Raw genomic sequence first — 26792 nt, 5'->3', positions numbered from 1 at the left:
CAGAGAATTTAGTGAGTCGTAAATTTCTCAAAAGGTGCTATGGACTAACATGCTAATAATTGAAATCAACAGTTTCATTAGCAGTGCTACGCTAGCAGTTTAGTTCGTTTTTATAGCGGCACACATATGTATAGATGCCCCATTCGACGGCTCCAGGCACAAAGATGCGGCTGCCATCTTGGAAGGGTCAACTTTACGTCATTCACCATACCGTAGGTTTTCACAAAGCTTTGAGTCTTTCTGTGAAGCGTTGTGGCATGTTTTGAATAATCAGTGATTATTATGGGGAATGACGTTAAGTTGATCGTAACAATATGGCGGAGGGCTTACGTATAGCAGCTCACAGAAACAGTCGCTAATGAGCCATCTACGTTATATATATCTATGGTGGCACCTGCGTAAACAACCACTGCTAGCATATGCTAGCATACACACCTCCTCGTAGAGAGCTCATAGATGTATAGTATGTAACCCAAAACCACCTTAGACATCAATTAATGCTTTATCCACTAGATCAATGTGAAAAATATAATTTGCGAATATTCTGCGAACGAGCTAATGACAAAACGGTGGGTAGCATATAATAAACACAGGAAACACAAGTGAATATAAGGCTTGTCTGGGAGGGTGGTGAGTCAGCTATAAATATATCTACATTTACAGCGCTATTATTAGCCTCGTAAGAACAAAAGCATTTCTCTCGTAATAGAGCCGGGTGTGAAGCGTCTGCCAAATGTTTAAAGATTTAGTTTCCATAAGTTCGACTTCGGTTACAGCTCTCATAAATATTTGGTCATGATGGGATCTCTGAAGAGAGCAAACTATTGTGTTCAGACACATGAAAAAAAGACGAGGGGAACATTCCGATGGCCATTTCTCACACTTGGGCGACAGTGAAGCTGTAAAGTTTGGGAAAAGAGGAAGACGTGAAAAAATTAGCTTAGCTACCAATCAACCCCAGACATGACATATTTTGTAGCAAAAAAAAAATTTTAAGATGCTTTTAACCCTAATAACCCTTTTTTACCATTTAAATTAATACAGTTTATTGGACCTTCAGACAAAATATTTAAAAGTTAATTTTTTTAAAACATATTTAATACATCAGGCTTTTATGGCTCATACAGTATGATATAGAACTTTATGAAAAAATAGTATAAATTTTGTTAGCTTGTAATGTAGATTTTTAAACCAATATAACATACTACTTACATATCAGTATCATTATGTATATTATCTGTCAGTAATATGTCTCAGTAAGATGATTTTTAAATGCTTTGATTCATTATCAAAGCTGTAGTTTTTTATTTAAAGATAAAACAATGCAATGTAGGAAATAAAAGCAATGCAGTGATGATGTACTATGATACATTTGTGTATCAAATACGATACTGTAGACTTTATAGGGTTAATAAATAAAAAGGCTTGGTAAAACTGCATCAAAATTGCTAGCCACCCAGATAGCTAACTTATAAAAACAATATTGAATAGAAGCTAAATTCCTTATGAATTAACAAAGTTGATAATTTAGAAACCTAAATATGATACAGTAGGCTTTGTAGGGTTAATGTATGAAATCATCTGTATCCCGGAAATGAAAACTGTGAGAGCTGTACATAAGCTGGCTAGTTATTCATTGCTTGTTGTATAAACTCTAAAATGCTTGCCGTATGCATCATAGCGTGTGTGTGTGTGTGTGTGTGTGTGTTTGAAGGTGCGTGCCAGCAGCATCCCCGTCGTCTGGCTGGTTTGTCATGCTAAGGGTGGGAGTCATGTTAGCGGGTGGGGGGGAAACAGATGCAGGCTTCCCAGTGTTTGCACTGACTACATGAGCTGGTATGAGACCTGTGTGCGTGCTTGTCCTCCCCTGGCTCTGTCGTTAGCTGCCCGGCCCATAACGTGGAGAGTGATTCACATCCATAGAGAGATCACCCTCTCATTGTGGACGGCGGGCTATTGTTTAACGGATAGGATGCGTGCACTTGGCTTTTCCTCAGCACACAATGGCATTAAAACACACAGATTCACCACAGGCTTAATCGTTCTAGTGAGGATTCCTGCAGCTTTTCTGTCCCCGACACAATGTGCTCGGGTAAACTTAATCACCGCTGATATTGTGTCTTAAATTTAGTCCTCCGAGCTGATAAAAGTCAACCGTGCAAAACTTACAATACCCTGACATGTGGCGCCAATATTTATTTTTATTCTTTCACGGCTGCTCTGGGACTGTTAGCCACTTTTTTTTCTTCACTCTCTCCCTCATTTTTCTCTCTCTCTCTCTCTCTATCAACAGTGAATTGAATGACAATACCAGGCATGCCATTAAGTAAGCACTGTATTAGGGCCTTGTTCTCCAACCTGCACCCAGCCGTGAGACTCGTGCTTATTGAAAAAGCAGCTGTGAGGAGAGAGAGGACAGGAGATAGGGGACGGTCTGGGGCACTTACAGTGTTACAGTGTCTAGAGGGTCACCATTCATTCACGCTATGTGGGACGCCACTGGGAATTTTGGATGACATTTGTTTTATTTGTATGTTTAATTATGGAATGTATAATTATATATACAAATATAAATTTGTATTGCCATATATATATATATATATATATATATATATATATATATATATATATATATATATATATATATATTTTTTTTTTTTTATTATTAATTTTTTTTTTTTTGTCAACTCTGATCTTCATAGCAAAACCTATTCAAATATAATTATTTTTCCTTTTTTCCTTTCATGATTTCAGAAAATTCCCATACTGTGTAAGTAGGAGATGGAGACTCTTTATTACTGTAATTAATAATTTAATAATTTAACTATTATTATTATTTAGCAGTGGCCTTGAAAAGCGTGAACAATTAAATCACACTTAAAAAAAAAAAAAAAAGAACATGATTTGCTTTGCATTTAATGAATTTTTTTTAAAAAGAAATTACTACTTTTATTCCACAACCATGCATTAAAATATAAAATATATATATATATTTAAAATATTACAAAAAATCTACTTCAAACAAATGTTGTTGTTTCCTAGTATCCAAAAAAATATCATCATCAGTTTCCACAAAAATAAGCAGCAAAACTGTTTTCAACATTGATAATAATAATAATAATAATTCATGCATCTTTTGTGAATCAGATCAGTATATCAGAATGATTTCTGTAGGATCATGTGACACTGAAGACTGGAGTAATGATGATGAAAATTCAGCTATATATTTAATAATATATATTAAAATAGAAATAACTTATTTTAAATTCTAAAAATATTTCACAAAATTATTATTATTATTATATATATATTTTTTTTAACTGCTTTGTAGTATTTCTGATTAAATGAATGGAGCCTTCTTTCAAAAACATGTAGCCCATGTGTCCAAATACCGTTGCTGTATTCATTTCAGATTGAATATTTTCACCCTCCATTAATATTTTTATGCTCTGCAACACTTTTTCTCATCCCGGATCCGCCGGTCCAATTTCAGAGGTTCAGGTCAGAGACTGTCATTTCCGTGGCCGTCTCATCTGCAGAAATTAATAAGGCGTTGCGGGCGTGATCTGTGAACCTGCGCACGATTTATACCACCCCCCCCTCCACCCAGCTTCATCTCCACAGATACCACCCAGCCGGGCCGCGGCGTCTCCTGTCCTCCCCGTGACTCGCAGACGGTCTGAGGTCAAGCCAGCGCTCCTCCTGACAAACAGCCTCGCTCGCAAGGGAGCCCAGATTTGTAACCGTGTCCCTGGTCCGCCGAATTTGAATTATTCCGGCCCGGGCCTGGCGTCACTTTACATCGGCGTGTGGCGTGGGGGGGTTATTGTCGCGAGGGGTGAGGGGAAAGGGGGGCCGAACGAGCCCCAGAAGCGGCACCAAGGGCAGGGGTGCATGGTGAAGGACGGGGGGGAAACAGGTGGGAGGTTAATGGCCCCTGGACCGCATCCACCAGCCCCTCAGACTTGATATATGGGCTTTGGGCCTGGTGCAGGCATAGGCTTTCAAAGATATATTATTTCATTTGAGACGCAGCATTCTCAGCCCTGCATTTGTCCACTGATAGATGATATCCACTGGCTGGAGCGGAGATAGCGTGTGAGTTTGCGTAAGGCCTGCTCCTGTACATATTTTCTCTCTGGCTATTCTCCCGTCGCTCTTTTCTTCCCGCTATTGCAGTGGTAACAATGTCTGTTTGATCAGAAGAGATGGGCAGCTGGAGAACATCCACAAAGGCCTCTTTTCATTCATAAATAATGCACAATTGGACAAAAACTCCATGTCTTGTCATGAATTCTGGAAGAATGCGGTGTTTTGGCACTTCATAAATATTGCAGCGCTGAAGTTCAGGTTCTTGCCCCCGGAAGGAGCCAGGAAAATTAATAATAACGCCGACGTTCAAGGCGGACGTGAAGAGATGAATGTAAACATTTATTCATTTTTACATGTTAAATGATTACTGTGGTTATAGTTACACGCTCTTTATTTGAGTCCGTCTGTCAGTAGTCATCGCGTTCGTGTGATTTACTTCAGAAGCAGATTCTGGACAAGGAGCGTCTGCTTAGACAGGAAGAGTCTGTCTGACGTCTGAAGAGGCCAATCACTGATGAAGCCCATTTCTGCCTCAGAGTTCAAGAATATAGAGGAGAATTGTATTTGAAACATTTTATATTTATTACTTGGATGCAAAAACAGACTTAAAATTAGCAACAATTGTATTCAGAAGGGCTGATTATTTACATTTTTTTATGTAGTTAATTTATTTATTTTTTATTATTTATTAGTGTATTTATTATGATGAAATTTGTTTATTATTTATTTTATTTGTATTATTTATCCTAACTTAATGTTAATTACTGTTTCACTCAAATATGCAAAAAAATTATATATATATATATATATATATATATATATATATATTTATTTATTTATTTTTAAAGAAATTCGTATTTTTATTCAGTAATGATACATTCTAAATGAAAAGTTGCCTTTACTAAGCTAAAACAAACCTAAAAGTAACAAAAAAAAATTATTATTTATTTATTATTTACACAGTTAATTTACTGTTTATTACAGTTTATTTGTATATTTATTATGATGTAGTTAATTTATTTAATGTATTATTTATTTAATTTTATTTCATATTAATTTCTTTAGAGAGAGGGAGAGAGAGAGAGAGAGAGAAATTCATTTTTAATTAGCAAGGGTAATTTATGAATGAAAAGATGCATTTATGTTTATTACTTTAAACAAAAAAACCTAAAAGTAAAGAAAATATCATACAGAATTTGTAGATATTTCTCAAAAATCTCAGAAAAAGAGCCAAAAATACTGTTTTATTCAAAGATAGACTATTGTTTAAAAGTTGTTTTAGTTCAGTAAGTTGTCGTGTGTGTTTTTTTTTTTTTTTTTTTTTTAGTTTTTTTTTTTTTTTGGGGGGGGGGGGGGTTCTTCTTTTCAGTTAGGATGAATTAAATTGATTTAAAAAAAGTGACAACAGTGACATTATTAATGTAATAAAAAAATCCTGTTGTTTTGAACGTTCTCTTTAATGCATTGAATGAAAGTCATTGAAGCAGCACTATTGTTTCCAACACTGATAAATAATTATAAATTATGATGATAATATGAAGAAATCAACATATTGGAATGATTTCTGAAGGATCCTGTGACACTGAAGCCTGGAGCGATGAGGCTCAAAATTCAAGAATGAATCAATTTAAACTGTTCTTTCAATTGCCAAAAATATTCCACAATATTACTGTCTTTATTGTATTTCAAATCACATATGACACTTATTTCAAAATCATTGAACCTTTTTATAAAGTATACTGACTTAAAAATCATTTAAAACAAAATATTTATGCCATGCCAAGATTTTATGATGTTTCGCAAATCTTTCCTCTAGTTCTTCTTCAAAAGTGCTCATAGTAGCAGTCCGGTACCTTGTAAACATGACTGATATATACTCATGCTGACTCCCTAAAGCTGCTTATAAATCATCCAATCAGATCGCAGCTCTTAAAACAGCTCTCTTTCACGGGGCATTGCATACAGGGCTTCCTATATGGCAGCTTCGCTCTTTCTTTCTCCCTGAAAAATGTGTCCTGCACCCTCAAGGCCTGACCGGGCGAAGGAAGGAAGTGCGTCCACTTGTTAAAAGGAGAGATTTAGAGTCCGACTCCAGGGAGGGGTTTGGAGCGGACGGAGAAGAGTCTGTTCATCCACTTGTTGCTTTGATGAGGGATAAAAGCCTGTCCTGAACTTCTAGGTCCTGCCCAGGAGCTGATGGACTCGTACCGCTGCTGCCATTCCTCACAAACCGGGATTAAAAGGACAGAGAAATACAGAAATATGTTTACTTTTCTTTATCTTTGGCATTTGTAAGCACTTTGCACTCGGGAAAGGGACAAATGTTTGATATTATCTGGTGGCGATTAAGGTAAAAGCCTTTTTTATTGGCCGCACTGGATGCTTGTTAAAACCAGGATGTAGAGTGAAGCCCCAAAACACCCCAATCAGACCGAGCCAACGGCAGACAAACTGCTCCGAAGAGGCTGATTTAAGCTAACAAATCAACTCAATCAGCATTCTCACCCCTTATGTACTAGTCGAAAAGTCAAAACGGCTGCACATTTGCCCTCATAACAGTAAATGGTTGCTTTATACCAAAGCAGCGTCTCGTACGAGAGCCGTAATATCAGCCTTGCATTTAAACGGCACGGTATCAGCATTCATGAGATGGCGCTTTAGAACAAAATGCGTTGATTTAGTAGATGGAATTGCTAGAAATCACCATAAAAAATAAGTTTATTTTACAAAATATATATGTAATCATATGATATTTAAATATCTGAAATAGTTGTATTAAATTATTAAATTAATATTGTTATAAAAATTATAATATTGTTTATTTTAATGTATGACACTGTTATATTAATCTTAAATTACTTAATTATATATTCACAGACAAATATGGACTAACACTTAAAATATAAATAGTGTGTGTAAATATACATACACATACAGTATATATATATATATATATATATATATATATATATATATATATATAATGAAATGCATTGATACCCAAATATTTCAAATATTTTAGTATATATGATGTGATCATAAATTAATAAATATATATATATATGTATGTATTACACATATTTAGGCTACAATGGCCTAACAAAGTATGGAAGATAATAGAAGATCATTTAATAATGATCTCAGTATTTTTTGTTCATTCACTGAAGGTCATTGGTAACCGAAACAGCTTTGTTACCAACAGTCTTCAAAAAAACCTTCTTTTATGTTCCACAAAAGAAAGGTTTGAAACGACATGAGGGTGAGTGAATTACGACAGAATTAAATTTTTTGTGTGTGTGTGAACTATCCCTTTAATGTTTATTTATTTTTTTATTTTTATGAAATGATACTGTAAATAAGGAACTAAATCTGCAGAGGGCGACAGTAAATGCCTTTATGATTCGTTCAAAACGCAGATTCGTTCAGAAACTAAACACCGCTGTATTGCTCGGAGACGCGTAACAGTTCTGCTGTGGCTTTAAAGGTAATGTGTTCTCTGCAGAACTGAGCAAAAAACATCATATTGTGTTTAGAAAATAACACAGATTTACTGAACTGTTGGATAAAATCACATTTAAACTTCAGGATCAAAACTCATGAGATACTGCTCGTGTGATATTGCTTGTCGTACCATATAAATACAGGATAAATTCTCAAACAGGGGCATTTTTTATAATACATATTATTATCTGGTACTTTTATTATATTTAGAAATTATTTAGAATATTTTACAATATATTAAATGTTTGTATACACACACACACACACACACACACACACACACACATATATATATATATATATATATATATATATATATATAGTTGTAGCTACTTAATCCAAATGCATGCAAAAATATTAGTGCATTGACATAAATATTTCAGCAAATATTTAGAATATTTTTTTTATTAAATGTTTGTACATTACACTGGCATAAAAGTGTTTGTAGGTGCACGTAACTTTGCCACATTCAACTTAAGTCCATGATGTCAAGCTCCCCAAATGTGACTCGGGCTTTAGCCTTTTCCCCTCTATAATTATTCTCTTCATCCTCGTATACCTCACACTTGTAAATTCAATTTGCACAGCAGCTGTGGCCTCGCACCTGTTTTACGTAATGGGTTTGAAACCAATCCACCGAACGCCAGCGCCAACTGAAAGTGTCAAACTTTTTACGGGCACATTACAAAAGAGCATTTGTTTAATTTGTCCGGATCTGCTGTTGTCTGTCCTTCAGGGTTTAATTAACTTGTAGTAATCAGCGCAGGCATGAGGTTTCTAGTGTCCGCTTTCCACCTCGCTCTGTCAGCAGTTGTCCTACGACGTCTATTTTTGCTTCTCATATACAGCTGTCTATTCCGGCCGCGCTGAAAGGTCCCAAAGACAATAGATAAGGCCAGAAAGACAGGGAGCGTGCAGGCTAGGCTTACACTTATATTTAACCGGACTGTGTGAATGGATTTGCTCCAGATGAACGGCATGTGCGATTCAGCTGGAGAACGTTAGACGTCACCGAGGCGTCAGAAAAAGACAAAGCCACCTGTTCATTAAAGCGACTTATGTCTTTTATTTCTGCCTCACGGTTTAGGTTCATTTGGCATCGTCTTGGCGCTTTAAAACGTTTCCAAACACATTACATCAATGAGCGTAACTTTCAGAATAGTTTTGGTAATTGCGTTCTTTCTTTATCCTGACCCCCTGACGAAGATGAAAGGAAGCTTTCACCGTTTCTGAACTACGGGAGAGGAAAATATTTCAGATTCACACCGGGCCAACACTCAAGTAACTGAGGTGTTGACAGCGGTGTTAAAACTAGCGAGCGTTGCGTTACAATGGTGCGATGCCAGAAATGGCACTATAGGGACATAATAGCTAAGACAGTAATGTTTCTCTCAGATTGTGTCAGCAGGCCTTTGAATTCTCTCTGTACCTGTTTGTAAGGCTCAGTGAAGGAGGGTGGTCTGCAGCTGCAGGCGTCTGACATTTTGGCACGAGAGTTCACTTTTTGTTAGGCTTTGTACCAGTGTCACTCATTACAACAGTCTTGGCTCAAAATCAAGTCATAATAATTGTTTGATTAGGAAAAAAGAATGTATACTCTATGGAATTGACGAAATGCCAGATGATATGTGTATATATAATGTATAAAAATATATATAAGATATTGAAGAAAAACCTAAATACTGAATGTAGCCATAATATAAAAATGGAAGCATTACAAACAAACAAACGATAATTTTTAATTATTTTTTTCAATATATATATATATATATATATATATATATATATATATATAATTGTTTTGTCTAATTGTTCAAATATATATGAAATATAAAGAAAACTAAATTCCGTATATAGCTATAAAATAATGAACAAATTACAAATAATTATAAATAAGTAAATAATAAACAATGTGTGCATTATTATAGTTAATTAATAATTATTGTTATAGTAATTCATAATAATAAATACATTTTAAAGTTCAAATGTATTATATAAAATACAAACATACACACAGATGTTTGTACTAATACATACTTTTTCTTTGCATTATTATATTATGGCAAAGTATATTGCATTTAGTTTCAAAAATGTATATTATAATTATTTTATGAGTGTGAGTGTGAGTGTGTGTGTTTGTGTGTGTGTTTGTAATTCTACAAACATAAATTACAAATATAATTACATTTAAAATTACAAAAACTAGAAAAGGTGTGTGCATTGTGTGAAATATATTCTGTATTATAAATTCAGTTCATTAATTGTTTCTAATCCATATTATACTTGCAGATAAATAAAAATAATAATAATTTTGAAACAGTAAAATGACCTCTATTATGCTATTCTGATATATTATACTCACATTAATCATCCTAAAATCATCCTGTTAGTCTGGTGAATGTGTGTAAATTATACAAAAGTTGAATTTAAAATTTTTTTTGATGACATAATACTTATATATATATATTTTTTGCATGCACCTATATATATATATATATATATATATATATATATATATATATATATATATATGAGTTTGTTTCCTAAATGCGATAAATGGCACAAAAAAAAAACATTATTATATCTGGTCGGTACTGAAAACATTTTAGATCATGTTTTCTCTCTTTTTTATCCATTCCCTTATTCCCTTTTCTGCAGAATATGATGTATCCCCTCAACCAATCACAGCGCACCATTCCATGCACTCCAGCCAGTAATGGGGGTGCTGTGAATACACCGGCATCCTAGTTTTCCTCATCTACTTTGTACTCTGTGATCAACAAACAAACATAGGGCTGCATGATAAATCACATGTGATAGTCATGCGCATCTCGGTTCTGTGATTAATAGTAGCGGTAAATCTCCATCACATGCTTTCAGATGGAAATTATTCAGTTGTATATAGTATATATATATATATCACCTAATCCAAATGCATGCAAAGAAGGCTGCTCTTTGATGGCAATTAAATCTATCAATGATACATAAATATTTAGAAAAGCTACTCTAAATAGGGTTTAAAATGAATGAAATGCCTGAATGTAAATATACATTGAGAGATCAGCTGTTCCTTTGGGCCTCAATAAGAGCAAATGATGCCGTTACTAATGCGTTGCGTTAGTACTCTTACAGACGAGAACAGACAGACGCATGAAGCCACTCTGGAAGGCGACTGCATGTCCCAGCTAAATAATACAGAAGCCCCGGCTCACCAAGACCCATTTCCCAACAGAGCCAATCAAGAGTCATTTCCTGTTGTCTGTCAGCGTGTCACACAAAAGCCATAAATATCGACAGCCGTCGCCAATAAAGACAGCCATAAATCGCAGAATTGAGGGGGAAATACAGCAAGGGAGGGGAAGTAAAATCAAATAAAAATACAGCGATCATTCTAAACACGAGACGCCGCGCTTGAATATGTGTGTGTGCGCGGCGTACAGATGGAGAAGCGCGATCGATTGGGGTTTGACGTGGCGCGCACAGCTCATTGTGGATTTGGAGAGCATTATTTTCTCACCGAGTCGTGGAAAGGGGGGTTGGGGTAAAGTAGCGTAGTGTGTGGTACTTCAGAGAGCCTTCCCTCCACAGACTGCATGTGTATTAGGAGTCTAATGTTCAGCTGAATAATTGATCAGGGCTGCTGTGTTTTTTTGATAATTAGTTGATAGCTTCTTAGCTTTAAGCCCTCCGAACCATTGGAAGAGACCTTATTTTTTTATGTCGATTGTTTGAAACAGCTACTAAGATGGACTCGGTAAATGGCCTACGGTTTGGATAAGTTTTGTTCTCATAACCTAATTTCATCTTTCCCGTTCTCTCTGGATTGTGCCGTTGCTCAAGAGACTTATTAGAGTTTTGCAAAGCATGCCGAGCGAAAAAAAAGGTTGTGGTTTTATTGAATATCACTCCATTAATGAAAGGCTGCCACTTTAGTGCTCATGAATGAATTAAATTAATTAGTCTTTCATCATAGCATCTAGAAGCAACCGAAAACCCTTCAGGAAAGTACATATACGATATACGCACTTTGCAGTGCTTTATTAATTACTATAGTTTTCTAGCCAAGTCTGTGGCAATATGGCGTTATATTGATGGAGAACAGACTGTAAGAACCTGATTCAGTTTCACTCTGAAGAGATACACAGTAAGTGTCCTTGAAGTAGAAATATAACTGCTGGCAGCTGAACACGGCACAGCAGGTGTGGATTTCTTCTTTTTTGAGAAATGTTGGATTTATATATTTATTTAATTTACTCTCCCTCATGCCCTCGCGATTTTCTTTCTTCTGTTGAACACAAAATGAGACATTTTGAAGAATCCTAGCTGCGATTTTACATAATGAAAGCTTTTTTTATATGGTCCATATGGCTATTGCTCTATATTATTACTCTTTTGAAGTCATATAATAGCTTTTCTTGTGGGAAACACATAAAAAAATAAATTTTGATTCACTAAAAATCTTGCCCTCAACCTCAACTTAAGAGAAACACGGGATTGTGGCTTTTATTAGAAAGTTTGAGGCGTATTAAAGCACTTTTATGCCCTTCTTGGAACTCTATGGCCTTGGTGTCAATATTCTTTCACTGTATAGAAAAGAGCTACTCTTCAAAACGCATTCTTTTGTGTTCTGAACAAAATCATTAAAACACATACAGTGGGTTACTGGAATCCTGATTTATATATATACACATGCTGTCAAACGATTAATCGCGATTAATCGCATCCAAAATAAAAGTTTTCTTTTAAATAATATATAAGTGTGTACTGTGTATATTTATTGGTATATATAAATACAAACACATGCATGTATAAATTTAAGACAAATATGTTATATTTATATATAATATATCTATAGAAATGTATATACATGTAAATACTTTCAAAATATATACTGAATGTGTGTGTATTTATATATTCACAATAAATAAACGCAATACACATGTAAACAAAAACTTATTTTGGGTGCGATTAATAGCGATTAATCATTTGACAGCACTAATACTCACACACACACACACACACACACACACACACACACACACACACACACACACACACACATATATATAAAGCATGTGATCAGCCATTGAAAACCCATATGGGTTGAGCACTAATTACAAGCAGCATTTATAGTCTCATTCATCTCTGTGATGTCCGGAGATGTTTGACATGTCCCACTAAACTCTGCTGAATGCCGACGTGTGTTGTTTTTATTGTGGGCTGACATGATGAGGGGCTGCTGAGGGCCTCCAATCAAACTCTGGGTGTTTCACAGGTCAAGAGTCACACTTGGGAGAGTGTTAATGCGTTCACCGTGGGAACTGATCAATCTCTGTTCCCCGTCTCAATCGATTGAACACCCCTCCTCCAGCCCCTGCATCACACAGTTGCTCGGTGTCCACTTGCTAGCCTTGGACAAGTCCCGAACCTGCTCACCTGCACACTAACACATGAATTATGTGCATCTGTTTACCCCCCCCCCCCCCCCCCCCCCTCACAGAGACCCTCGGAGAAAGAATACCATGAGGTCTTCACAGATTTAGCTACTGCAAGGAATGCAAATGTTTTCCCAAAGATATTTTATGACATCTCAATTTACATCGCTGTCAGGCACACAGTGAAAGCCTACATAATCTATGTGTGCCATGGACACAACATCACTAGGACAAGATTACAACATGGATAGTTCGCATTGCTGAGAGTCTGTTTCTGCATCCAGCCTTTCTTAGACTGCTGCAACACACCACGCGCAACACATCTAAACATTTTGAGCACATTTGAATAATGTTGCACCTACAAATGTACACAGTTTTGAAAATACACATTTCAGATTTAAGTATTTAATTTACTCTCCCTCAAATCATTCCAAGCCCTTGTGATTTTCTTTCTTCCATTGAACACAAAATGAGACATTCTGTAGAATCTTAAGGCCCGTTCACACCAAGCACGATAACTATAAAGATAACGATAAAGATATAGTTCTAAAAATCGTTCTCAATATTAAAGAATAGCGGAGTCCACACCACAACTATAACGATAAAGGCAAAGAGAAACGATATCGTTGGAATCACTTTCAGAACTTTTTTTTTTTTTTTTTTTTTGCTGATGAACGATAAAAACGTTGCCAACAAATCAGACTCAATCCTGCTGTAATGAGCTCGAGAATTTAAAGCAGCAGACACGCGGAGGCACGTCCGCTTAGAATACACAGACATCGTTCGCTGGTGTGGACGCTAATATCGTTATCTTTATAGTTATCGTTCTTGGTGTGAATGGGCCTTTAGCTGCGATTTTCCATAATAAAATAATTTTTTGGCCATTCGCCATAAATGTGGTGCATATGGCTATTGCTCTATATTACAAATCTTTTAAAGTCATATAATAGCTTTTCGTATTTAAAGTGCCCCATATGCATTTTTGAAAATGACCTTTCATGCAGCAACACAGTTCTAAGTGAATGAAAACATTCTGCACAGTTCTGCACAGTGTACAGTGTATAAAGTTATTGTCTCTCAAAAGAAAGACTTGACTCTGAATCATTGAAACTTGTTTTTAAAACGAATCCCAAGCCGTTTTATCTTGACGTTAACATAAAACATTAGCATATTGCCTGCTCAGACCTCGGAAAACTTGATTTTCAAGTCGGTCTGAATGAAAATTCTAATCTATTCTTTGCCACTAGGTGCCGCTTTTGGAGCGGCAAAAATGTCTGTTTCCCTGGTAACGCTGTAGACAAAGCAGCACTGCGCTCACAAACGCTGCTTTATCAGGCAGATTTGTGTCATGCAAAGGAGGGTTTTCGGAAAATGAATCGCTGAGCAAATCGTTTGGGAGTCTTTAAGCAAATAATCTAAAATAATCTAAAATAGATGCATATGATAAGATACAATTAAAGTGTCAACCTGTTGTTGTGGACTCCCAAAACCAAAATATGAACCTTTCATAACCCATAGGGGCACTTTAAATATTTCATTTACTCTCCCTCATGTTGTTCCATGCCAATGTGATTTTCTTTCTTCAAAATTAGACATTCTGAAGAATCTTAGCTGCGATATCCCACCATGAAAGAGTTTTTGGGCCGTTCTCCATTGTGAGAAACACATTGAAAATAAATTGTGATTTACTAAAAATATTGCCCTCCACCTCAAATTAAAATAGACAACGGTAGTTGTGGAGTTTATTAGGAAACTTTAGGACTATTAAAGCACTTTAAATTTCCTTCTTGGATTCTTTCATTGTATAAAAAGCTCCTCTTAAAAACATCTTCTTTTGTGTTCGGCAAAAGAAAGACAGTCATACAGGTTTGGAACAGAGTGATACAGTTTTAAATCATAGGTTAACTGTATGTTTAAAACACAGCAGTTACTGGAATATGGTCAGCAATGTGTCCCGGTTATAGATCATTAATACACATTAGTACAAATTAAAACTCCTGCACTAGGCTCTATCCCCTATGAAGCAACATCAGACTCTAAAATAAGTCCGGAGAGAGAGTGAGATGCCAGGCAGCTCCCTCAGAGGAGCACGAATATGAAGCAATGCGGCCGCAGCGGCTGGTGGCCACCTGCTCAGTCCCAGCGTGCTTATCAGACCCCCGGCAGCAAGAGAGCAAGAGAGCAAACACAGGCCCTGCAATGACAAACAAGCCGGGAGATTTCCACAAGATCAGGGAAAAGCGAGGCCAAATAAACCAGGCTCTTCAGTCTCGAGCATCCAAAGCATGTCAAATCAGCTCCCACGGGACGGCAAAAGAGGAAGCCAGAATGTGACACCTCAGCATAAATAGTTAGCACTTCCTCTGGGGATTCGGGGACACTTCCATTATCTCCCATGAGTGTAACTGTACATTTATAGGTTTCCAAAAACTATTAGTGTTGATAAAGAGATGAGGCACTCAACTTATACCATTACCATTTTTGCTACGGATGTTAGTGATACCTAAAGATTATTATAAGAATAAAACAGGGACCTAACCATGAAAAAAGTCTTTTTTGGATTGGGCCAGTAAACAACCACCCAAAACACCTTAGCAGCACCTTAAAAACCTCTTCACGTAATGATCTATTTTGCTCTATTTTTCTTATATAAACTGCTGTAAAAAGTAAAATAAAATCACCAACAGAAGGGAAGCATCCAACATCAAATGCTATTTGTCAGCCTGGCAGAAAGGAAGTGCATGTAGCAGCGCGCGAACAGATGTCCACAGAAGACAACTCAAAGCTCGCCGCCTGACGGCACCATTGAAGTGCACTTCAAACCTCACCTGTAGTTTCACCGACCAGCACCGTTCATCCACATCCAACAGGTCAAAAGATTTCAGATGGGATTTATTTTCTTTCTACCCCTCGTATCTTTTTTTTTTCTCTCGCTTCCTCGTGTTTATGCTAATGTGATTGTGGACCGCACACTCACGGCCTTCCTTTAGTTGTAAATAAATCATTCGTCTCATTCTGTTCATTAATGGGCACTCAAGGAGATTCTATTAATCTGTTCATTAGGGCACTTCAAAAACAACAAGAAATACTTATTAAAAGCAGTTCCAGCTGCGTAAGCTCGTTACTCGCGCCTGAACAATGCTCCTGGCAGTCTACCAAAACCGTGTGGGATAAAGAAAAAAATAACGCTTGTATTTGGCGATTTGGAGTGTATTCTATTATCACCAATCAACCCTATCAGGCAGTGATGAATAAGTATTTATTTTGGATATGCAACAAGACATATTTGCTCATCGTTTACATTAAAAAAAAAAAAAAAAAAGAGCAAATAATCATGGTATACTCATTTGGCAATATCCTTAATACCGTTCAACGTGCCGTTGAGGCACACAGGGTCTTAGGGTCTTCTTTAGGAGCAGGACGGGGGCTCAGCAATTGATCGCTGCATTGATCTAGCAATGCCTGAATGACCGTAAAAAATTAAATTGGTTTCTTGGAGGATATGCATTTTTTATCATAAGAGAAAAAGTAAAAGCTCTGATTTTGAAAAATTTGGAAGCACAGCACATGAATAAATGCAAAATTCGGAGTTTCTTATATTTCCGAGGGATGCGAGAGGAGTTTGTGTATTGTGAGATTTCAGTGTAGGACAACAGATTTGATGTTTAATCGCTTGCTATGCGGTCAAACAAAAGCTCAGGTTCCTAATTGAATGCTTTTGGAGTGAAATCAATAAGCATGTTTTTATTTGGCTGACCTCCAGGTATTTGTTCCAGCACCTTGCACCACCAGCTCATCTAGATAAACATTAACAACCGATTGCCATTTTATTTTTAGCTTGTCATGATTATACAGCTGAATTTACAATCTGTTGAGTTTATTCCTGTTATCCATGCAGGAAAAAAAACACTAATCACATCAACTGTATGACAGTGTAAAATATTCAAATATAGCATATTTTTCCAGGGTTGCTGGGGTGATATATACATATTATAATTTAAATACACATTAGCACAATGTATTTGTGTGTAAACTGTTTGTAAAAAAAACAAAATAAAACTTTGATCTTGTGTTTCATGAATGATAAACACAAAAGTGTTCAAATGATACACTCAGAATAATCAAAATGATAAACCATCGATTGTCGAAATAAGCCTGAAATTGTCAAAATGATGAACCCAGAATTATCAAAATGATAAACCCAATCCTGAATGATAAACCCAAAGTTGTCAAAATGTTTTTATAATGTAAATGATAGATACTGTATTTTTAAACAGTGATGATATTTTCTTTGCAAATTGTTTATAAAATCATTCCTTCATAAATTGTCAAATTCAATAATACTTAAAAATAGCAAAAGTAATTTTACAAAACAAATGAATTCTACTCATTTCACACACACAAAAAAAAAAAACATAAACAAAAACTTTCATACATATTAGATACCCATTGTGTGTTTTAACAATAAAGGCACTTTAGTAAATAGTTCAAAACTTTTTTTCAAAACCTTTTTTTTTTTTCTTCAGTAAATTGTAATTTTTTTTTTTTAGTAAACAGTATTTAAAAATAGCAAAAGTAGTTTTACAATCAATTAACACAATTCATTATGCTCATGTTTGGATAATGATGGCAAAAAAAAAATTAAACTTAAGTATTTGAGTGTCAGTTGTGTAAATCATACTTTGTGTAAATTATAAAAACTTTGTGTCGTAAATTGTTGCATTCAAATTTAGTTTTAAAAATAAATAAAATGAACACAGAAATTTACACAGAAATCTTTGTAGGTATTTGAGATTGTTTGAAAAAAAAAAGCATTGCTACATTTTTGCATTCAATTCCATGTTAAAATTTAGAAAAATATGTAATTACTAAACATTTTCTACAAGTGATGCACACAGAAAGCGCGAATGCTGATCACAAGTCACTACCTCCAGTATTAGAGGACATTGCTTGCCTGTCGTAAGAGCACTTCAGAGCCGAGTTACACATAGCTGTGACAGTGCAAAGGGAAGTGAGCTGACATGGAAACAGCGATGTCAGACGCACTTTAAAAGGTCAGAGATGCCTTCTCTGCCCATCTGACGTGTTTCTGGCAGAAACCCCAGTCTGCAGTATCTTCCCCTGCTTTGACTCATGGCACCCTCATCCCTGTTTGATGACCTAAAAGTGCCAGGCATCAGAGGCTCATGTGGGGCAACATGTCAAAAAACTAACTAAATGACAGGTTTCTTTGTAGAACGGGCATTTTTGGCTTGCATGATTTGAAACATGAGACGTGTGAACAATGCCAAATGCATATATTTGATTCTTGCAGCCCTAGTATTTCAAACCAGGAGATTTTATGAAATTAGGCCATACAGTATCGATTGTACAGTAAAAGAGTTGATATAAGTGATGCAATGATACCAAACAAGAAGAGATTTGATTGGTTTTCTGAGGCTTTTGCTTTGCCGGATTTGGAAATCCATTCTTCCAATTGATTTTGTAGCATTTGTTATGACTGTGAGAGCAGCACAAACACGAATCGCAGGCAGTCAAAACAATCCGAACCAGATATCGATGGAGCCTCCCAAGATAGTAAGAGGCAGTTCATTCACGTTATCTTTGCCTTGAGAAACCACAAGTATTATTTTCACGACTCGCTGTTCTCATGAGACTTCATAATCATTACATTTCTGTATTTTCATCACCCTTTTGTAAACTTTTCTCATGGGTGAACTGGGGATCAACATGTAGCCAAATAGTCAGACGGGGACTCGTTTTCACAAATTTTCCTCATTCTTGCCGACATTGGACTCAAAGAGCCCTTTTCACCTCTTGCGTTTAATAATTGACCAAGGGAGCCATGAGAACCCAAGAAGGGTGACAATGAATGCGTTGTTGAAGCCGTTTAACTCCTGTGTGAGAGAGTTTCAACGTGAGTGCACCTAACTGCGCAACGCTAAACACGCAACTTAATCACAAGGGATAAATGAAGCTGTATCGCTCGACAAACAGATTAATTAACAGCGGGTGAAAAACAGTCACATTTGGTGAAGTTCACACGAGAATGACCTCTTGCGACCCAAAGACCAATATTGATTCCTACTGGCTGTCCGGACTACTAACACACAGACACAGTGTCGAAGGTTAAAATTACACTCAAATGACAAATGACTGAACAAAAACTTTTGGGACTGAAAAATCAAAAAGAAATGCCATTTGTAAGCCATTTTAATTCCATAAAGTGGCATATTTGACATATTAAATGAACAACAGAACTTGATGTTAAATTGATTTTATCCATCTGAAATTCGACTGTGAAATGTTGTTTCTACACTACTGGTGGAATTTTTTATTTATTTTTTGTTCTTGAACGAAGTCTCTTATGCATACCAAGGCTTTGATTATTTGATTAAAATACAGTAAATTTTGTGAGATGTTATTACAATTTAAAATAACGTTATTATAACTCTAAATATGCTAAAAAAAAAAAAAAAGATTGATTTACATTAGGACAGTTGCTACAGGACAATACAATTCAACCAAAAAGGTTTGAAATCACTCAAAAATTTAATGAAAAAACAAAAACAAAAATGAAAATTGTCTCATTAATTACTCATCTTCTTGTCGTACCAAACATGTAAGACCTTCGGAACATAAATTAAGATATTTTTGATTAAATCCAAAAGCTTCATCATGCATCGATCATGTTCAAGGCCCCGAAAGGTAGTAAGGAAATCGTTAAAATCATCCATATGACATCAGTGGTTCTACCGTAATCAAATGAAGCTACGAGAATACTTTGTTTTGCACAAAGAAAACTAAAATAACGCCACTATTCAATGAGGACAGTCTCCTCTAACACGATGTACCACGATGCATGCTCTCTGATTTCATCAAAAACATCTTAATTTGTGTTCTGAAGATAAATGAAGGTCTTATGGGTTTGGAATGACATGAAGGTGAGAAATTAATGACAGAATTTTCATTTTTGGGTGAACTATCCCTTTAAACATTTTCAAAGATTATCCAGTTAATCAAGGCTAAATCCAAACCTGAACCATTCTGAACACGCCCACCTACTGTACTTGGAAAAAGTTATAATCTACCCAAATAACTACTTCTTACACATTACACTTACACATGTTGGTCTCTCCTCAGGTTGACGACCAAATGAAGCTTCTCCAGAACTGTTGGAGTGAACTCCTCATCCTGGACCACGTTTTCCGGCAGGTGATGCACGCCAAAGAGAGCTCCATCCTCCTGGTCACAGGGCAACAGGTGAGCGTCCGCTGCAGTCTCCTCCATGCCTCCCCGTAGATCTCATCAGGCTTTTTTGCCAGTGTGGATCAACATCCTTTAAAGTGCTATCGACTGCCCCGGCCACTCCATTAAAAATAGATTACGCTTAGGTATAAACTAATGTGGCCAGAATAATCAATTGTAGACTTCTTATCAAGTGCGTGGTGAACGAATAAATAAAATGCTTGGTTAAGCATGCACGAGTCATCGCGGTGAAGAAGGGATGAGAGACACAGAGAGACGGACAGGGAGGGAAAGCAGAAGATATGTATGATTTACCTCAGTCGTCTCTGAGGAACGTCGTTGGACGGACGCCTCAGGCTCAGCTGAAGTTTTCTGCACACGAGGACCTTTAATTCTGTCTTCGGCTCCAGCACATGCACACACACTTCCAGAAGATGTTTAAACTGCTTATAAATAAATATGCTTCTGTCCGCCTGTCAGTAAGGCTTGGTTTAAATTTTTAATTCTATGTTTTTCCCTCCATCCTCTCTCCTCAACAAAGTGATCTCTAACTGTAGTGACAGCTCAAACACAGGGACTCGTGGGCAGGAGAACTTTTCCAAAGAGTTCACAGCTTATCATAGGATTATGTATCAAAACAGAAGTGAATTACAGGTGATAAATTATATGATATAAGTTTTTTCTGGCCATGGCCTAGCGGTTAACACACGTGCTCTGGTAAATAATACAGCGAGCGATGTGAGTTCGAATCCAGCTCCTGACGTGATTTCCAACCAAGGCAACTAAAGGACAGAGAAAACCCAGATTACAGTAGACATCTTTATTGTCTCAAAAACATGGTTTCTAGACCGTTATGATATTAAATGATGAACAAACTCTCATGCTCTGGTAAATTAAAAATACAGCCATCAACACGAGTTCGAATCCGGCTCCTGACACAATTTCCATCAAGTCAACTAAAGGAAAAAGGAAACCCAAACTAAATATCTAAAATTTCTCAAAAACATTTCAGTTGTTTCTTCAAGACAATAATGAGATAAAATGATGAATAAACTCGTATGCTCTGGAAAGTTATAACGCTATCAACGTGGGTTCGAATCTGGCTCCTGATGCGATTTCCACCAAGTCAACTAAAGGACAGAGAAAAGACCAATTAAGCATATTTGATGCCTCAAAAGCATTTCTAAATTATATCTGAATTATATACTTTACAGCTCTTTACTTTTCCCTTTCATCATTTGAGACAGTAAAAAATCCACTTTAACAGCTTTTGGTGTCGAGTCTATTTGAGGTCAGAAATTGATTTGTTTGGTTAGTGTGAAAGTGGTTTCTAGCCTCCTGAGCCATGAAAGAGCAGCCTCTGAGCAATACAAATCTGAGAAAGTTCGTTAGATATCACATCTGGAGATCTGTGAGAGCTCACAGCGCTCGCTATCTTTGATTCGTCTGGATTGTGAGTGCTCTGCGTAGCGCGCCTCTATGTTTGATTAGCGAGGTCTGGCGGAGGGGTGGGGGAGGGGTGGAGGAGGGCCAGACCTTGTTTGCATATTTTGCCTAATGAACAGCTGGTGCTGAAAAAAAAAAGCCTTTGGGGAGAGAGAAAGCAAAGACTCAAACAGTTCATTACGTCCTATTATTCCAGAGCAGACTACTGACAGCCCGGCCACACAACACACTCGCGCATGAACATGGACTTATGCATAACAAACAAACTGCCAGTTATTAAAGCAATATTGTGATTCAGTAAATCAGAGTAGTTTAACTTCAGGCTGCTGTATAGTGCATGTGTGTGTGTGTGTGTGTGTGTGTGTGTGTGCGTATAATATATATATATATATATATATAAGTAGTTACTCCACAACATTGTCCGTGACTGTCAGCTGAACTGCCCCACCATCTCTCATCTTGTTTGAGGACGTGTCATTGTTTCTTCCCAGTGTTGGTATGGCAGCAAAGCACTGTGGGGATCAGTCCTGAAGTCCTGCGACACATGACACTACATGGGCGGCTTTTCAATTTGTCACAGACCTACAGTACATCTCCCCCTCCACCCCGTCTTTTGCTGTATCTGTATGTCTGCCTCTCACACTGAAGGTCCCAGGCCTTTAGAAGAATCCAAATCATCATAATGATATTCATACCGGTCTCCGTATTTTGTCACGATCAAGCACTCACAATATTCATTCATTCATATTCATTCACAAGATATTCACAATGTTAGAATGAATTGGGGGATATTGCTACAAACAGTTCGCTACAAGTGCTGCTCAGTCATCATTATGGAACAAAAATGTCACAAATAACATTTGACAGACATTTTTTATTTTTTTATGTATTTTTTTATTTTGTGGGTTTGTTCACTGGAATATAGTATTTTTTTAAATACTTATATTAATATAAATAGGCAACATTAAAAAAAATATTTAGATTAGTATTAATGTTTGTTAAATATTGTCAGTATTTTGCATTATTATTTGTATTTTTTTTTAAGTGTAATCCCACTACTTTTACTTTAAGTGGTTACTAATGCTCGAAGCACATGGCCAGTTTGTCAAATCCCAGTTAATTGACAACTTCAGCAGCTTCATATGGGCCTCGAAGAGACCCACGAATACAGCCGGTGAGAAATGTGCAATTCTCCAACCAGGACTTTAAAAAATTCCACTCATCATATTTACACAATAAATAAATTCCAATCCGTCCGCGTTTTTAATTGCAAATCCAGCTCAGAGGGAGCTCTCCTTACGCTTAGGAGGCCCGCAGTCTACCTTATCCAGAAACCCTGGCGCAGTCAATTATGGTAATGAATTGTCAATAAATATAAAAATTTAATATGGCCTGCTTTCAGTGAGTGGCAGCTAAGGACTTGCCTCCAAGACAAATTTGCTGCTGCTGCAGATATTAAGTGCCCCTGAAAGGGGAGGAGAGGGCCACGGGGGTCCCGCGCAGGGTTCGGCCCGGTAGCCTGGGGGACCTCCAGGGGCCCCCGCTCACTCGCGCCTCTACAACCCCCACCACCCTCGTCTGGCGCGGGGCGCTGGAGTCCGAGGGTCTGGGCACCAGGGATGGAGAAACGTGCAGCTCTTCGCCGCTCAGTTTGATGCTGATTATCATTCAGACCTCGGCCCAGCGCACTGTCCCTGCTGTGCAGAGAGGAGCCTGGGAAAAAAGAGAAAGGGAGAGAGGCATATAAAACATAGAGCTGCCAGAGCTGGTTACATGCTTATTTCAGACGGAGTGGAAAAACTCGAAAGGTGGTGCCAAGTGCCGTCTGTCTGATTGAACATTTAAACTGAAAGGACTCCGATTCAAAAAATACTGTAGAATTTCCAGTGAATAAGAAACAAGGCCTAAACTTTCCTAAAACATTCCTTTCAACTCTTGTTGTTCCAAAGCAAATATGAGCACATCATCTCAGAATAATCGTAGTGTTTCAGTTCCAAAAGTGAATACGCAAGTCAATAATTGCCCCAGATTGGTTTAAACAATGGCATGCGCTTGATCAACCAGTGGAATATGGGAAGAGTGTTCTTTCAGACCTCCAATTTCTTTTGCAGTCCTGCTCCTTGTACCTCTTTATACATGAGATCTCAAACCTTCAGAGATCTGGCATGTTGCTTGTGGTAATACTTTTATTGTCTGTGTGTGTAAACTCTCTCGCCCTTTCTCTTCAGGTGGATTACGCCCTAATTGCCTCCCAAGCCGGTGCCACACTCAACAACCTCCTGAGTCACGCACAGGAGCTGGTGAGCAAACTACGATCCCTCCAGCTGGACCAGAGGGAGTTTGTCTGCCTCAAGTTCCTGGTGCTGTTCAGCTTGGGTGAGTACAGAGAAAGGGGTGGAGGGGTGGAGAGAAGCGGGCATCATCCAAATCTCACTTGCTCGCTCCCAAGGTTCCTGCTGGACCTTGAGATAAGCCACAAGACCGCATTCACTTCCCCCTGTACGATAAGACCATCATTATGAATGCCACCGTCTCTCCTTTACTGGTAATGCCAGAATAGTTCAGACAAAGCTGTCATTCTCAGAAAATCATGTAGCTCCAAGATCTCATTTACCCTTCATCAGTCTTCATACAGTACCTCACTAAATCAATATGCATATTTCAGGAACAGTCTATGAACAAAGTGCCATTTCAGTGTTATCAAAAGACCAAATCATATTTCCTTGGGAAATTTTCTTCCAAATAGAAATGGAAGTAGACGCCACTGTTACTTTTTTAAAGTTGTGGTTTAAAGAGTGCAGCCAAAAACTGTTTCCAGATATTTGGAATTTCCTTCAAATTTCCAAAATTCAAAGTTCTGATGTGCACGTCAACCTGCCATGTTCTATTCTCTGCGTTTCTGAGTGAATTACTCAGTCATATGAATATATGGTTCCAATTTTTTATGTTTCACCTAGCAAATTTAATGCGATGTCATAAAATTAGCATAAAATATGTGAATGAAAACTTAGTTAATGACTGTTTACAAGACATACACTAATCAATGACATCCGAAGCTAGTGGTCTTGACCTGCCATGTTTGAATCATGACAGATTTTTTTATTTTTGGTTGAATTCATTATTATTATTATTATTTATTTAATAAAATAAATGTAAATACAAAAAAATGAATTTTAAACAGAAAACATTAGATTAGTGCATTTAAGTGCTACTTAAGCTACACAAGTTCTAGCTATACTTCCAACTTGGAAACTTACAAAACCAAGGTTGCATTTTTTTTCTCTATTGGAGTTAAGAAAATCAGGAGGTCATTTGCTCCTAGAGATTCGGGTGCCGAGTGCATTCAGTTTTGCTTTTAGCTATCAGTAACGATCGGAGGTTCCATTGCTTACAGGTCAAGGTAGCTCTTGTAGCCGATTCACAAAAGCTGCAGGTCTCCACCATTAAAGAAACAGCATCAAAAAACAGGACTGGCCGTCTGTTTGGCCCCATAAGAACATGGAATATTAATGCCGACCATCCGCTTCTGCATCATCACATGATTGTTCCGTCCTGTGGTTCCGGAAAAGAGAATATGATGTGTGTAGGGTGTAGGTGCTTTGATCCCATCCATTCCGTTTGCTGCGTCCCTGAACTAACTGAAACTATGAAGCAGGACATAAGCCTTTATGTCCAGCTCCCCTATCGCACCTTGAGAAGGTTCCTCACATCTTCCTTAGACCAAAGACCAGTTTCGAAAAACTCCAGACCTCTCAACCTTGCTGTGTTTATGTTGAACGCCTTTGAGTAGCGTAGGTTTTTTGGTTGAAGTTTGGGGGGAATCTGATGTAAATAATTTGGCGGAAACATCATCCATAATAAAACTCTCACCTGAGGGGAGTGTAGCGCCCCAGGCACTGACCCGTTCTAGAAGCTTGCCCCATCCATGCTGTGTGCCAGTCCCAGAGAGACCAAGAGACTAAGAGAACTAAGCTTGGAGATCAAAGGTGGCTCCGATTAATAGTATCCTGTGAGTGAAGGGCGGCGGGGGGCTCTGTGTACATACAAGTGCACGGATGCGAAAAACACTTTGCCAGTTGCTATTGAGAAGCCAGTCAGAGGTTAATTAAATGAAGCATGAAAATCCCATGGTGCTTTATGAAAACTATTTGAATTATGGAAACTTATCTTCTGTCTTGTCTCGACCTGCTGCTTGTTCTTCAACCATTTTTGAATGGGCAACTTTAGCTACACCGGTCCTTATTAAACTTTTCGCAAGTGCATTCATAATTAAGGTTTGCGCCATTAAACTAAACGTTTTATGATTAAAAGTCAAAACAAAAACAAAAAATGTTGTGTTAGGACAAGTGTAACAGCTTTTGTCATGATACTACAATTTCATACCAAACATTGTTTATGGCGTCTGTCTTTTCTGAATGAATCCTAAAACAGAATCAGTTATCGGGTAAATGTGCTGGTAAACCCAAGGCCACACAAACACAAGGTCAACATTTGGAGGCCAACTGGACATTAAAACATCAAATCCAGTGCATCAGCCCTCTTACACTCGTTAAATGCAGTGTCTCCGTATTGCATTTACAAATGAAGCCTGTTAACGGAAATCAAAATCACATTTACCCACGCTGTTCCACTCCCCACCGCTTTAAGTTAGTGTCTGTTCGCTCTCAACACAGCCAAACCATCGCAATCTGTCACTGTCAGGGGAGCCCAAGGGGGCTCTTTGTAAAGCTAAGTGTCGATAAAGAGGAGGAGAGACATGACTTGACCTGGGAGCAGTCACTTGTCTCCTCGATCCCTCCGGCTTGTCGAGAGGACCGATGGCAGTCAGCTGATCACTTCTCAGGCTTTTCCACCAGCCGAAGCGTCTCTATCTTTCCCGTTGTCAGTCTCAGTGTGTTGAATAAGTGCTTTGGCTCTAGCAGGAGCTGAAGGCTTTATCAATGGTTAAATAATTACGACCAAGACATTGATTTCCTCAACAGCAAGGAAGGCGCTGAAGGGTGAACAATGTTCTTGTGGAGTTTAAAGGGGGTAGAAACGATTAAAGTGGACATTTCTGAGAAGATGCCA

At 37.4% G+C, this 26792-nt stretch overlaps 1 protein-coding gene across 2 annotated transcripts in view; it reads left to right on the top strand.

Moving 5' to 3' along the window:
* The window catches only part of LOC127988077 (nuclear receptor subfamily 5 group A member 2), a 57832-nt gene that overhangs the window by 13845 nt on the left and 17195 nt on the right, over positions 1 to 26792 (top strand). For both annotated transcript variants that reach the window (XM_052590593.1, XM_052590592.1), the window contains exons 5-6: positions 20172 to 20291; positions 23951 to 24098. In XM_052590593.1, coding sequence (XP_052446553.1) covers positions 20172 to 20291; positions 23951 to 24098 — 268 coding nt within the window. The remainder of the gene's footprint in view (positions 1 to 20171; positions 20292 to 23950; positions 24099 to 26792) is intronic.

Source organism: Carassius gibelio, chromosome B22, assembly GCF_023724105.1.
Source record: "Carassius gibelio isolate Cgi1373 ecotype wild population from Czech Republic chromosome B22, carGib1.2-hapl.c, whole genome shotgun sequence".
NCBI classification, from domain to species: domain Eukaryota; kingdom Metazoa; phylum Chordata; class Actinopteri; order Cypriniformes; family Cyprinidae; genus Carassius; species Carassius gibelio.
Note: the sequence above shows the minus strand (reverse complement) of the source record. Positions and strands in the feature narration are given on the sequence as shown.